The sequence below is a fragment of the Polypterus senegalus genome, chromosome 6, assembly GCF_016835505.1.
Source record: "Polypterus senegalus isolate Bchr_013 chromosome 6, ASM1683550v1, whole genome shotgun sequence".
Taxonomy (NCBI): Eukaryota; Metazoa; Chordata; class Cladistia; order Polypteriformes; family Polypteridae; genus Polypterus; species Polypterus senegalus.
Genome location: NC_053159.1, coordinates 70,296,808 through 70,312,984, shown reverse-complemented (window position 1 = coordinate 70,312,984; position 16,177 = coordinate 70,296,808). Strand labels below are relative to the sequence as shown.

Genomic DNA, 16,177 nt, shown 5'->3' with positions numbered 1-16,177 from the left:
TGAAGGGGTCCGGTTTGGTGGACTCAGGATGGGGTCACTACTTTTTGCAGATGATGTTGTCCTGTTTGCTTCATCAGGCCGTGATCTTCAGCTCTCTCTGGATCGGTTCGCAGCTGAGTGTGAAGCGGCTGGGATGAGAATCAGCACCTTCAAATCCGAGAGCATGGTCCTCAGCCGGAAAAGGGTGGAGTGCCCTCTCAGGGTTGGGGGAGAGATCCTGCCCCAAGTGGAGGAGTTCAAGTATCTCGGGGTCTTGTTCACGAATGAGGGAAGAATGGAGCGTGAGATCGACAGGCGGATCGGTGCGGCATCCGCAGTGATGCGGGCTCTGCATTGGTCTGTCGTGGTGAAAAAGGAGCTGAGCCGTAAGGCAAAGCTCTCAATTTACCAGTCGATCTACGCTCCTACCCTCACCTATGGTCATGAGCTATGGGTAGTGACCGAAAGAACGAGATCGCCAATACAAGCGGCTGAAATGAGTTTCCTCCGCAGGGTGTCTGGGCTTTCCCTTAAAGATAGGGTGAGAAGCTCAGTCATCCGGGAGGGGCTCAGAGTAGAGCCGCTGCTCCTCCGCATCGAGAGGAGTCAGATGAGGTGGCTCGGGCATCTGATCAGGATGCCTCCTGGACGCCTCCCTGGTGAGGTGTTCCGGGCACGTCCAACTGGGAGGAGGCCCCGGGGAAGACCCAGGACACGCTGGAGGGACTATGTCTCCCGGCTGGCCTGGGAACGCCTTGGGATTCTCCCGGAAGAGCTGGAAGAAGTGGCCAGGGAGAGGGAAGTCTGGGCCTCTCTGCTTAAGCTGCTGCCCCCGCGACCCGACCTCGGATAAGCGGAAGAGGATGGATGGATGGAGGTTTTCATCCAGGATGTCTCTGTACATTGCTGCAGTCATCATTCCCTCATTTCCACAGCATGATGCTGCCACCACCATGCTTCACTGTAGGGATGGTATTGGCCTGGTAATGAGCGGTGCCTGGTTTCCTCCAAACGTGACGCCTGGCGTTCACACCAAAGAGTTCTATCTTTGTCTCATCAGACCAGAGAATTTTGTTTCTCATGGTCTGAGAGTCCTTCAGGTGCCTTTTGGCAAACTCCAGGCGGGCTGCCATGTGCCTTTTACTAAGGATTGGCTTCCGTCTGGCCACTACCATACAGGCCTGATTAGTGGATTGCTGCAGAGATGGTTGTCCTTGTGGAAGGTTTAGACAGGTGGAATTAGACAATTAGAAGTGTCAAACTGTTATCATGTCCTTGTGGAGCTGGACGGTGTCTCTGATAATTCTGAGGTGGTAGGCAGGGATGAGGAGCCCCAACGGGCCACCTCAAAACCAGTTCCCAAAAAGAGAGAGGTAATGATAGTTGGGGACTCAATCATTAGGGGGATTGAAGCGCAGGTGTGCTCCAGAGAGAGAGAGTCTCGCACGGTGTGTTGCCTTGTGGAAGACCTCCCTGGAAGGGTGGATAGGCTCTTGGCCAGAGCGGGAACAGATCCACTTGTCATTGTCCATGTTAGAACAAATGACATACATAAGGGTAGTCTGTCAGTTCTGCGATCCAAATTCAAGGAGTTAGGTGCCAAGCTGAGCAGGAGAACTGACAAGGTAGTCTTCTCCAAAGTTCTGCCTGTGCAGCGCCAGTCCAGGTAAGATTGAGGAGATTAGAAGGCTTAACGCATGGCTCAAATCTTGGTGCAGGGTAGAAGGGTATAGGTTTATGGGGCATTGGGACTCCTTTTGGAACAGATGGGACCTGTTCCGCCATGACGGGTTACATCTGAACTGGAGGGGCACCAATGTATTGGGGAGGCGTATGTGTAGGCTAGTCGAGGATTGTTTAAACTAGGGAATGGGGGCAGGAAGTTTAGGACAGGCCAGATTTAGATCTATACATGGAAGAACAAACAATGGTGTAGAAATAAAAATGCATAGTAATGTAAATTCTAAGCAAACATAAATGTAGAAGGAGTAACACATTAAAAATAGCTTGCCTTAATGCTAGAAGTATCAAAAATAAGGTAAGTGAGTTGGAGTTGTATGTAGCAGAGCATAATTATATATTATAGCAATAATGAAAACCTGGCTAAATAACAAAGATGGGGATGAGTGTAACATAGAGGGATACACATTTTTAGGAAGGATAGACAGAACAGAAAAGGAGGTGGGGTTGCTGTTTATGCCAAACAGGATTTAAATGTAAGTCATCTTCAGTTGGATGATGAGCCCCATCTTAGTGAGGACATGTGGCTTCGCCTGGAAAATATTAGGGAAAAGGTCTTATTTTAGGAGTGTGTTATAGACCACCCAATTCAGACAGTAATTTCAACACACATCTTTTTAGTAATATCAAAAAGGCAAGTTTACAGGGGGATATTATAGTCATGGGGGACTTTAATTATCCAAATATTAACTGGGATAACCTTGCAGATGGAGGAGTACAAGAGCAGGAGTTTTTAGAAGTAATCAGTGACTGTTTTTTAACACAGCATGTTAAAGCACCAACAAGGGGTGAAGCCTGTCTGGATTTAGTATTCTGTAATAATCAGGATAGAATTGAGGGTGTAGAGGTGATTGAACCACTAGGGTCAAGTGACCATAATGTAATACAATTCTCAGTATTTTGTAAGAGTACAGATGCAAAGACTAAAATTGTTAAGTTGAACTTTGGTAGGGCTAATTTTGAGCAGATGCGACAAAGTCTAAGTAGGATAGACTGGGATAAGCTTTTAAATGTGGAGACAGTCAAGGAGCAGTGGAACAGGTTTAAAAATGTTTTACATGTAATGCAGGACAGATACATACCTAAATTTGGAATTAATAGGAAACTAAAAAAAACTCCACGATGGATTAATAAAGATTTAAAAAGAAGTTGCAAAGGAAAAACTGCTGTATAAGGCATATAAGACTAATGACTGCAAAAGAATCATACAGCGTATGAGAACATGAGGGCAACCATTAAGAAGGATATCAGGGAGGCTAAAAGACAGTTGGAGAGGAATATAGCAGATAAGGCAAAGAAGACCCCAAGAGATTCTTTCAGTATTTTAGTAGTAAAAGAACAGTTAAGGAGGAGGTCAAGTTCATCAGAAATAGTAAAGGGGAATTAAAAGATACAGACAATGAAATAGCAGATGCCCTAAACTTACATTTTTCTGAGGTGTTTACAAGTGAGCAAGTGGATAACCTCCCAGAGGTAAACAGGACTACTAAGGAGGTACTGAGGGATTTGGAAATTGTAGAGGGAGAAGTGCTGTTTTATTTAAGAATATAACTGCTGAAACAAAAGCCGCCTAACATGCTTACATTGACAGCCGCTTTGTATGGCACTGCTTCCGGTTCAATAGAATCAGTTCCGTTGGAATCAAAAGGTCGCCGAAGTTCGATCCTGCTCCTTTGAGAAGTAAACTGCTCTTGTCTTACTATTTAGAATAAAAGTATACATTTGATTTCGTCTGTAGCCGGTGCAATTTATGATCCTTGTAAAGGTTAGCTTTTTTTTTTTTTTATTTACTTTTGATTCCCTCAGTCGCGTTCAGAATCAATCCATTCCATGGTACACTGCAGAGCTATAGCGCGTCTTTATGTGAAAACAGCCATGTCAGATGGGGTTGTATGGATTGATTCTGAACGCGACTAAGGGAATCAAAAGTGAATAAAAAAAAAAAAAAAGCTAACCTTTACAAAGATAAATTGCACCGGCTGTTACAGACTGAAATCAAATGTATGCTTTTATTCTAAAATAGTAAGACTAAGAGCAATTTACTTCTCAAAACGGAGGGTGCAGGATCAACTCACACCTTTGATTCCCAAACGGAACTGATTCTATTGAACCACGGAGGCAGTTACAATAAACGGCTGTCAATGTCGCATGTTAAGGCGGCTTTTTGTTTCTGCAGTTATATTTTTGAATAAAAGCGCAATTGTTGTGTTATATTTGTACCTTTTTCTTTGATATTTGGACTTCAGGCTTCATACATTATATAGTTTATGCCTACATTTTGTCATCTACTACTAGAATATAAAAACGTTTCTGTTTTAACAATGTGTTTACACAGATTACTGTAGAAACGGAACAGACATGAAATGCGTGTGTTCCAAATAACGATCTATTATTTCCACTCTAAAACTCCACTTCACTCCCAGATACTCAATCAAGGCATGAGCTGAGAGAAGTTCGTGCACGTTCTAAATTGGTGGGGGGATGGAATAGCCGGCTGCTCCTAGCTTCTCTTTATCAGCACAATTAGAGGACAAAGGACGCTGGCGGAGAGGTGTGAAGGGGTTTAAGAAGCGATTTAAGGTGGGACAGAATTACGAGTTTTTTCGTAGGCTCTGGTAATTCTAGTGTTAAATAAGCTGTTATCAAACAAATCACAAGGACCAGATAATATTTACCCTTGAGTTCTTAGCGAGTACATATATAAACCCTTGACACATATTTTTAGGAAGTAACTGCGTACTGGAGAGATTCCAGAGGACTGGAAAATAGCAAATATCATCCCATTATATAAAAAGGGTGACAGGGCAGATCCAAGCAACTACAGGCTAGAAAGCTTAACATGCATCAAGGGAAAATTAATGGAAGGAATTATTAAGGATAAGATTGAGCAGCACATGACAAGGACAGGAGTTATTCTGAACAGTCAGCATGGGTTCAGAAGAGGGAGGTCGTGTTTTACTAACATGCTGGAATTCTATGAGGAGGCAACAAAAGGATATAATCAAAGTGGAGCATATGACATTATTTATCTGGACTTTCAGAAAGCATTTGACAAGGTGCCACATGAGAGGTTGGGCATCAAATAAAAAGAAGTGGGAGTTTTAGGGTGATGTTTTTAGAAGGGTGCAGAATTGTCTCAGATATAGGAAATGGAAGGTGATGGTGCGAGGAACCTCATCAGAACTGGCCAATGTTAAAAGTGGTGTTCCACAGGGGTCAGTGCTAAGGCCGCTGCTATTTTTAATATCTACAAATGATTTAGATAGGAATCTATACTAATAAAAGGCAAAGCCCTCACTCACTCACTCACTCACTCATCACTAATTCTCCAACTTCCCGTGTGGGTGGAAGGCTGAAATTTGGCAGGTTCATTCCTTACAAAAGTTGGGCAGGTTTTATATCGAAATTTTACGCGTAATGGTCATAACTGGAAGCAGTTTTTCTCCATTTACTGTAATGGAGATGAGCTTCAACGCCGTGGGGTTTTTCGTGACATCATCACGCCTCCCGTAATCACGCAGTACATAGAAAACCAGGAAGACCTCAAAAAGCGCTGAAGAAAACATGCATTATATAATTGAGAAGGCAGCAAACAATAAGAAGCGGCGAAAGTGACATATACAACCATATTCATGAGTTCTGCTACTTCGGAAACAAAGCACGATGTAAACCTACACTAAATTAAGTTCACAGACAGGCTGCCGCTGGCGTTTGTAATTTAGTGCCTGCCCATATAAGGCCGTCCGTCAGCGGCAATCCAATAGCAAACTGCCACTAAATATTCACGGGTGAAGGACTGTGCTTATGGAGAGGAAGATGAGATGGTCAGGGTGGTGTTTGACACAAACTCAGCGAAACTGCGAGAGAAAGTTTTAAGTGCCAGGACTAAGGTAACATTAAATACAGCCATGGACATAGCAGGAGATGGCACCAGCACAGCTGGGAACCTTCGATGCATGTACACCGAGTGGCTCACGTGAACTGGCGCAGTGCACAGATAAAAGCAACAGTTCCAAAGAGCTGAACAAAACCGAATTACACAATTGAAAAGGCAGCAAAAATATGAAGCGTCTGATACATACAAGCATATTCATAAATCCAACTACTGCGGAAACAAAGCACACGTTGGAAAAAGTCAATGTCCCGCTAAAGGAAGACAGTGTAAATAACCGTGCATGCAGTGTGTCAGGTCTCAGATAAAGAAGAAGACGAGCTGTTTATTGATGCAGTAAGAAACGAATCGATGAATGAAACCTGTCATCTTTACAGCGATTGACAAACACGGAATGTAACTTGAACACAACACATCCTACAAATACGAACCTGATTGAAAGAAATAATGATAATCAAATCCTTGATGACAGCAACACTCAGTAACACTCACAAAACAAATACTGTATATTGACAGTCATGTTACGTTATTTTTAAAATGTTCCCTTTTCTTTTCTAGCTTTTTAACACACTACTTCTCCGCGGTATATATATATATATATATATATATATATATATCCCGATCTACATACTCGAATAATGGATACTTTATTAGCCATCAATGATTGTTTTGGTAAAGCCATACTCAGTGTATTCATTAGATGAACGGTAAAAAGTAAGGCGAGGGAGGATGACTTATTGAGGCATGCAGGCTGTAGTGGCGTCAACTCTATCTGAATTGCGATCACATTTGAAAAATATATCTTTTCAAGTTCTATTTAGTCCATATGTGTCAAACTCAAGGGCCGGGCCACATCCGCCCGGCGTAATTATATCCGGCCCGAGATCATTTTATATACTGTATTATTGTTATTAAAGCCCGGTATATGAAGCGCTGGTAACACAATAAACTACAGATCCCATAATGCAGCGCTTCAGCTGCCTTGCCAACACTTACGCGCTAATCAAGTCTACCTTATGATGCTGCAAGTTATTGCGAAGCTAGCTCACACGATGCTGAAGAGAAAAGTTGATTCTGAAAATAGAGCCTTTAAAACCGATGGGAGGCTGAGTATATGTTTACTGAACCCGTGTGTCTCATTTGTGGAGCTAATGTGGCTGTAATTACAGAATTTAATCTAAGACGGCACTATGAGACAAAACATCAGGGTAACCTGAAAGACCTGAATGCAATGCAGAAGATACAGAAAGCAGAAGAATTAAATAAGAATCTGACACTTCAGCGGACGTTTTACCCGTGCACAATCACAAAGTGATTTCAATTGAAGCTGCTTTTATGGGAGACACAACCACTTGCCCCACTTTCCCTGTTGCCAAGTAATGTTAAACCAAGTCGTCACTACGGTGTTCCCAAATCGCACTTTGCTGATAAACTGAGCGCACTGAGTTTGCACGGCGCTTTGGTGACTTTGAAGAACAAAAAGTCCGTCTACATGCGGCTCGAACCTTGTGCATGTTTGGTAGCACATATCTGTGTGAGAAGCTCTTCTCAGTGATAAAGACTAACAAAACAGCACACAGGAGTCGCCTCACTGATGAGCACCTGCAATCCATCCTGAGAATCTCCACAACACAGAACCTCACACCAAACAGAAACGAACCTGTTGCCAAAAAGATGCCAGGCGTCCAGCTCTAAAATGACATATGAGCAAAGACAACTGAATGATTTGATTTGTTATTGCTGAAAGGAACACATTTTATTTATATTTCCAGGTTTTGTTATGCAGCATGTTCATATTTGAATTTGTATAATTTTTGACAGGATATATTTTTATGGAGAGCAAAATCTTTTGGGATATTTAAAATCTAAGTTTATTTTTATATATAAAATTACATAAGAGTAAAGAAATTTGAATGTTTGTTCTTTTAATGTTTACTTTATTTCTAACTTGTATAATTTAGACAGGATATATTTTTATGGAGAGCAAAATATTATAAGTTGTTTAAGGTTTGAGTTGATTTATTCAGGAATAATATTCCTGTCTGTTTTACCATTCCTACCAAAGATATTTCTGTCGACTAAATAAAAATTCCTTCTATTTAAAATTTAAATAGAACTTGAACAAATACGATAGTTCATAATATCCACGCAGACTTGCACGTAAGAGCGGAGTTATCCGTTTTAACAAGCAGTGTATTGCACTGATACTGAAATAGTTGTGTGTGTATATATGTAGATATGTATGTATATGTATATATATGTTTATATATGTGTGTGTGTATGTATATATATATATATGTATTTGTGTGTATATATGTGTATGTATGTATGTATATGTATGTGTATATATGTAGATATATATATGTATGTATATATGTGTGTGTGTATATATATGTGTATATGTATAGATATGTATATATATGTTTGTGTGTGTGTGTAAATATATATATATATATATATATATATGACAACAACACTCATCACTCACAACAGTGACAAAACAATTACATTGACAATCATGTTACGTTATTTTCAAAATGTTTCCTTTTCTTTTCATTGCTTCTTTAACACACTACTTCTCCGCTGCGAAGCGCGGGTATTTTGCTAGTCTATAGTAATAAAAGGCAAAGCCCTCACTCACTCACTGACTCATCACTAATTCTCCAACTTCCCGTGTGGGAGGAAGGCTGAAATTTGGCAGGTTCATTCCTTACAGCTTCCTTACAAAAGTTGGGCAGGTTTTATATCGAAATTCTACGCATAATGGTCATAACTGGAAGCAGTTTTCTCCATTTACTGTAATGGAGATGAGCTTCAACGCCGTGGGGCGGAGTTTCGTGACATCATCACGCCTCCCACTTAATCACGCAGTACATAGAAAACCAGGAAGATCTCAAAAAAGCGCTGAAGAAAACATGCATTATATAATTGAGAAGGCAGCTAAACAATAAGAAGCGAGCGAGTGACATATACAACCATATTCATGAGTTCTGCTACTTCGGAAACAAAGCACATGTAAACCTACACTTTAAATTAAGTTCATAGACAGGCTGCGCTGGCGTTTGTAATTTAGTGCCTGCCCATATAAGGCCGTCCGTCAGCGCAATCCAATAGCAAACTGCCACGGGTAAATATTCACGGGTGAAGGACTGTGCTTATGGAGAGGAAGATGAGATGGTCAGGGTGGTGTTTGACACAAACTCAGCTTAAACTGCGAGAGAAAGTTTTAAGTGCCAGGACTAAGGTAACATTAAATACAGCCATGGACATAGCACGAGATGGCACCAGCACAGCTGGGAACCGATGCATGTACACCGAGTGGCTCACGTGAACTGACGCAGTGCACAGATAAAAGCAACAGTTCCAAAGAGCTGAACAAAACCGAATTACACAATTGAAAAGGCAGCAAAAATATGAAGCGCCTGATACCTACAAGCATATTCATAAATCCAGCTACTGCGAAACAAAGCACACGTTGGAAAAAGTCAATGTCCCGCTAAAGGAAGACAGTGTAAAAAACCCGTGCATGCAGTGTGTCAGGTCTCAGATAAAGAAGAAGACGAGCTGTTTATTGATGCAGTAAGAAATGAATCGATGAATGAAACCTGTCATCTTTACAACGATTGACAAACACGGAATGTAACTTGAACACAACACATCCTACAAATACGAACCTGATTGAAAGAAATAATGATAATCAAATCCTTGATGACAGCAACACTCAGTAACACTCACAAAACAAATACTGTATATTGACAGTCATGTTACGTTATTTTTAAAATGTTCCCTTTTCTTTTCTAGCTTTTTAACACACTACTTCTCGCTGATACGCTGGTATATATATATGTATATATATATCCCGATCTACATACTCGAATAATGGATACTTTATTCGCCATCAATGATTGTTTTTGTAAAGCCATACTCAGTGTATTCATTAGATGAACGGTAAAAAGTAAGAGCGAGGGAGGATGACTCATTGAGGCATGCAGGCTGTAGTGCGCGTCAACTCTATCTGAATTGCGCGATCACATTTGAAAAAATATATCTTTTCAAGTTCTATTTAGTCCATATGTGTCAAACTCAAGGGCCGGGCCACATCCGCCCGGCGTAATTATATCCGCCCGCGAGATCATTTTATATACTGTATTATTGTTATTAATGGCCCGGGTATATGAAGCGCTGGTAACACAATAAACTACAGATCCCATAATGCAGTGCTTCAGCTGCCTTGTCGAACACTTACCGTGTTAATCAAGTGTAGCTTATGATGCTGCAAGTTATTGCGAAGCTAGAGTTATTGCGCACTGAGTTTGCACGGCGCTTTGGTGACTTTGAAGAACAAAAAAAGTCCGTCTACATGCGGCTCGAACCTTGTGCGTGTTTGGTAGCACATATCTGTTTGAGAAGCTCTTCTCAGTGATAAAGACTAACAAAACAGCACATAGGAGTCGCCTCACTGATGAGCACCTGCAATCCATCCTGAGAATCTCCACAACACAGAACCTCACACCAAACAGAAACGAACTTGTGGCCAAAAAGATGCCAGGCGTCCAGCTCTAAAATGACATATGAGCAAAGACAACTGAATGATTTGATTTGTTATTGCACGTAAGAGCGGGAGTCAACCGTTTTAACAAACAGCGTATTGCACTGATACGAAATAGCTGTGTGTGTATATATGTAGATATGTATGTATATGTATATATATGTTTATATATGTGTGTGTGTGTATGTATATATATATATATATATATGTATTTGTGTATATATGTGTGTGTATATATATATATATATATATATATATATATATATATATATATATATATATATATATATATAAGACAACAACACTCATCACTCATAACAGTGACAAAACAATTACATTGACAATCAGGTTACGTTATTTTCAAAATGTTTCCTTTTCTTTTTCATTGCTTCTTTAACACACTACTTCTCTGCTGCGAAGCGCGGGTATTTTGCTAGTATAAGTAATAAGCTGGTTAAGCTTGCAGATGATACCAAGATAGGTGGATTAGCAGATAATTTGGAATCTGTTATATCATTACAGAAGGATAGCAAATTTAAATGTCAGTAAATGTAAAGTATTACACATAGGAAGTAAAAATGTTAGGTTTGAATACACAATTGGCGGTCGGAAAATCAAAAGTACACCTTATAAGAAGGATTTAGGAGTCATAGTGGAATCTAAGCTATCGGCTTCCCGACAGTGTTCAGAAGCCATTAAGAAGGCTAACAGAATGTTGGGTTATGTAGCACGATGTGTGGAGTACAAGTCTAAGGAGGTTATGCTCAACCTTTATAATGCACTGGTGAGGCATCATCTTGAGTACTGTGTGCAGTTTTGGTCTCCAGGCTACAAAAAGGACATAGCAGCACTAGTAAAGGTCAAGAGAAGAGCGACTAGGTTGATTCCAGGGCTATAGGGATTGAATTATGAGGAAAGATTAAAAGAGTTGAGCCCATACAGTTTAAGCAAAAGAAGATGAAGAGGTGACATGATTGAAGTGTTTAAAATGATGAAGGGAATTAGTACAGTGGATTGAGACGGTTATTTTAAAATGAGTTCATCAAGAACACGGGGATACAGTTGAAAACTTGTTAAAGGTAAATTTCGCACAAACAATAGTACGTCTTTCTTTACACAAAGAACGACAGACACTTGGAATAAGCTACCAAGTAGTCTGGTAGACAGTAAGACGTTGGGGAATGTTTTTTTGGAAGAAATAAGTGGATAGGGCTGGCGAGCTTTGTTGGGCTGAATGGCCTGTTCTCGTCTAGAGTGTTCATATATATATATATATATATATATATATATATATATATATATATATATACACATATATATACACACACACATATATATGATTACTGCCCTATAGCTCTCACCCTTGTTATCATAACATTCTTTAAGAGGCATTTGAAAGCCGGATTTCCCATATCACAAGACCCTCTCCAGCTTGTCTATCGCCTGAACCATTCTACTGTAGATGCCATATCATCTACTCTTCATCTGGACAAGAGAAACACTGATGCTGGAATGGCTTCATTGACTATAGTTCAGCTTTTAACACCATCATCCCTCAAAGGTCATAGGGAAAATGAGTTTGCACTTCCTATGCAACAGGATGCTGGACATCCTAACAAAGAGTCAGTATGCATCAGAAACACCATCTCCAATACCATTACACAAAGCACTGGTGCCCCGTATCCCCAAAAGCGGCATACTAGGTGCATTTCAGTTCACCCTGTTGATATAAGATTGAACAGCAGCATACCAATTGAACACCATAATTAAGTTTGCAAATGGCATAATGGTGGTGGGTCAGGTTATAGAATGGAGATATAATGATTGGGAGATTGGTGAAAATGCAACAATCTGTATCTTAATGTTGACCAGATAATTGTTGACTTCAGGAAGGCTCATGCTCTCCACACCCGACAGCAGAATGAGGGCTCTGTGGTGGAACTGGTCAAGAGCTCCTAATTCCTTGGTGTGCATTTGGCAGTTGACCCTACTTGGTCAATTAACATCACCTCCATAGACAAGAAGGTGCAGCAGCACCTCTACCTCCTTCGGCAGCATTTTCACCACATTTTATTAAGTGCTATCTGACCAGCTGCATCACTGATTTGGGAACTGCAGTGTCTCGGACCATAAGGTCCTAAAACAGATAAGAGCACACTGCAGAAAATAGCATTGGGACTTCTCTGCCCTCCATTAAAAACATATTTATAAAGTGTTGCATCCTCAAAATATATAAAATTGTTAAGGACTGCTCCCGCCCCTTACACGGTCTCTTTGTTCCAACTATATTTGGCAGAAGGCACTGTAGCATTCAGACCAGTTCTGTCAGGTTCTGCAACATCTTCTACACCTTGTCTGAACTCTGTGCTGCCCCCCTGCCCTTAGTTCTGCTCATAGTATCTTATGTATAGGCAAGACATTTGTTACATTTAGTACTACTGTTGTTTTTAATTATATGTTGTTATTATTTATTTATTACTCTTAGTATAGATTTTTACCTGCCTTGCAATTGTCCTGTGTTTATGTATATATGTTGCTCCGTGGTTCTGGAAAACGTTATTTCATGCTGCAATAATGTGTATGAATGGTATAACAATAAAGTCACTCAACCTGACTTTACTTAAAGTATACTGGGTCTGCCTGAATTCTGCATATTCGTTCCTGGTCATGTGGACTAGTCGATATCAATGAGTGTGCTTAACTAAGAATAATTACCTGTTTTAACACTGAATACTGAAAATGAGTCAGTAATACTTCTTAATTAACAAAAAATATTTTGTATGTCATGTGCTATAAAATAAATAATATCAACCCTCAAGCCAAGGCCTAAAAATCTGAAGGTATAAACACTGACCTTTGCATCACTCAATCTCACTGTTTCAAATTATCTATAGCAAATAATTGGATTAAAACTAAACATTTGCTTTATTTATAGATTTCTGTTACTGGATTGTGTGCAGCACACTCTTTTCTTTTTGGCTATACAACTCTACCATCCACAACATTTGCTTTTTGCTTGCTGCAGTAATCACTGCAGGATTAAATGTACACCTATAACATCTGTTCAATTTTGTCACTTGACATGCATGCCTAACCTCTTCTTCAATAGCTGTCACTAGAAGAATGGAACATACAATGTTACCAACTGTAGCAGGCAATACTTTTGAGAAAGAAAAAAAAAACAAAAAACACAATACTATATTCATAAACAATTGCCATGAAAACTCATATCATAAGACACCTTGGCAGATTCTAAAAAATAATAATAATCAGAACAATACATTTAAAACATATACATTATTTATAGTATTAAAACACAAGCTACTTAATAGATGTGCTCATGCAAACATGGAATCAGTGAATGGGAAACCAAACCTGCAGGTTTACAAATTCTTACCAACTAACACCATACAATAACTTTGTTGTTGTTGAATATTTCCTTAAGCTCCATATGATCTGTTTGACCGTAATGTTGATATTTCAGAATGCAAACTATAGACCTCGTCCTGACTATACTGTCTTTAGTGTGAGTAGTAGTTAGTAACAGGATTTGAGCCCACAATCTCAGGGTTTGAAATCCAAAGCCCACACTACAGGCTTGATTTTAGACTTCAAATAATAATAATAAATAATGAAAAGTAAGTGATAAGAATAATAATATTACACAGATAGTGGCCAATGATGATGTATATCACAAGTGGCCAATGATAATGCATACCACATCTTTGTGGGGGCAGTTTCTTTCAAGTATTAAAAGTGAGAGCCACCAGAGCACAGGAGTCATACTGCTTATACATAAAACACATTTGCTTTATTGCCATTAAGAAATTTGCTGACAAATAATTTATATTGTGCATGTGGGCAGGCAATAGAAATCCTAATTACAGTCAAGTAACAATAGAATTTTAAAGGGTCTGACTCTGAAAACATTCGCAAAACACTACGTATGGACCCATGCTTGTGGAAAAACACAGACGCAGGCAAATTGTTTTAATGTACTTTACTACGAATACTGGCAAACAATTAAAAGAAATCTGATTTGATATTTATTTCAAACATTACATTTAGGGTTTATACGCTTACGATCTGTGCACGCCTTTTAATTTCAAGAAATTAATTTTGTTTGGGTATGTTGATATCAAATGTTTTTGCCTTTACTATGTAAAATAGTACAGTTAAGCTACAATTTATATATTAAAAAATGTACAGTGTACTGTCTATATTACTATTATTATTCATAATTATTACTTGTCTCATTATTATACTTTCCACACTTCTGACTTTGTACTTTTAGTGTTTTGCACATTTTACAGTAAAAAGATGGGATTTAATAAAAATGTAACACTAAGGAGGTTAAATTAAGCTTGCAAAATGTAAGTGGATCCCTCTGTAATTTCAATAATGGAATCACAGCAAAAACAATATTACTAAAACAAATCTTCCATTCATTTATGCATTTTCATATCTGATTATCCAGTACGGGGTCACAGTTATCAGGTGCCCATTGTGACAGCATTGAGCTACAGACAATATCCAACCCTGGACAAAGCACCAGTCTACAGTATGACAATGAAAAGTTTATACAGTATTTAGTTATTTAATTTTCTTCTATTATACTATTATACTAAAGGCATTATCAAAGTGTAAACATTTAACATTTTACTGTTGATACTGTAAAACTAAAATCAATCATAAAACAAAATATTATATTTGTCTACAGTACTGTATATAATGAATACATTAACTAAAATGTATGTAGTAAATACATGAAAACCTACAGTAAAATATATAGCAACTACTCAGTAATTACAACTTACACATCTAGTCATACTAACCGGCCGTGTTGATAACAGATTCCTCAGGAGCCCCAATGTCTTCATTAATACATTTACATCAGGGTCAGACAGCAGTCTAAATAGTTGCTCTGTGCTTAGTGCTCGCAGAATATCCATTTTAGTTTTTTGTTCAGCCTGGAACGCCATATTCTGGGGAAAAATAACATAAAATAACCGCAAAAATTAAATCAAGAAATGATCATCAACATTAAGACATTTGAATTACTTTTGTTTTCAGAAAAATGTACTATTTTAACAAGACGCAAAAGGCAGCAGAGCAACTTGAATACATAGTGTTATATGCTTTTCTTATTCTTACTATTTTCAAAATTTAAGATGCTCACACACATTTAGTATACTCTAAATTTTATAGTAAAGGGATAACCACATTGTCAATGCATTAAATTAAATGCCATGGACTTGAAGTGAAGGCTGCTGTAAACGTGTTACTTTAAGTTTCATTGTGACTTACATTATCTTTTTGCTTTGCTTTATAATTTTAAAGGAAGTCTGCTCTTATTGTCACAGTAAAACATGTAACAGAGAACATCACAAACAAGACTGTCTGGGTCATTACAAACTTTGGGTCTTTAATTCAATGGTTAAACTTTCAATTTTTAAAATCTTATACAAGGCAGTAACTATAAACACAACCACAAAGAAAACTACATGTGAGTATCCCCTTTGCAAAACCCTGATGTTTTAAAGTGAGTATGAAAAGAATGTACAGAGAAAAGAATATACAAGATATGAACATACTCAACTACACATAATGAGTGAAGAAAATTTCAGATACTCAGTTTCAAAATTATTAAATATTTGAGATATTATCTAATAATCTTTCTATTATACTCACATTCTCCAAGCATACCCTGTCACCAAAATTTTCTGGATTATCAATGTGTTCATACTTACACTGAGCCATTACAGAAAAGTATTGTGGAGGATATATTTTGTTAACCACAGAAGAGGAAAAAAAGTGCAATTCTCCTCAGTGTTTAGAGGTGGAATTGATAAGGCTGGCCCAATTGCTGAGATATACAAAAACATACAAATAAAAGTCTAAAGCTATTCGTTCAAATTTTTGAAACAAATTAAAAATTGTGATGTGAACAAGTGCAGGCAAAAGGCTGATCAAATACAAAATTGGACAAAGTCTTTAAAACAAAGTGGCAAGGAAAA

At 38.6% G+C, this 16,177-nt stretch overlaps 1 protein-coding gene across 8 annotated transcripts in view; it reads right to left on the bottom strand.

Moving 5' to 3' along the window:
* The window catches only part of armc8 (armadillo repeat containing 8), a 276,158-nt gene that overhangs the window by 35,706 nt on the left and 224,275 nt on the right, over nt 1–16,177 (bottom strand). For all 8 annotated transcript variants that reach the window (XM_039756304.1, XM_039756308.1, XM_039756310.1 and 5 more), the window contains one exon: nt 14,996–15,145. In XM_039756304.1, the coding sequence (XP_039612238.1) occupies nt 14,996–15,145 (150 nt within the window). The remainder of the gene's footprint in view (nt 1–14,995; nt 15,146–16,177) is intronic.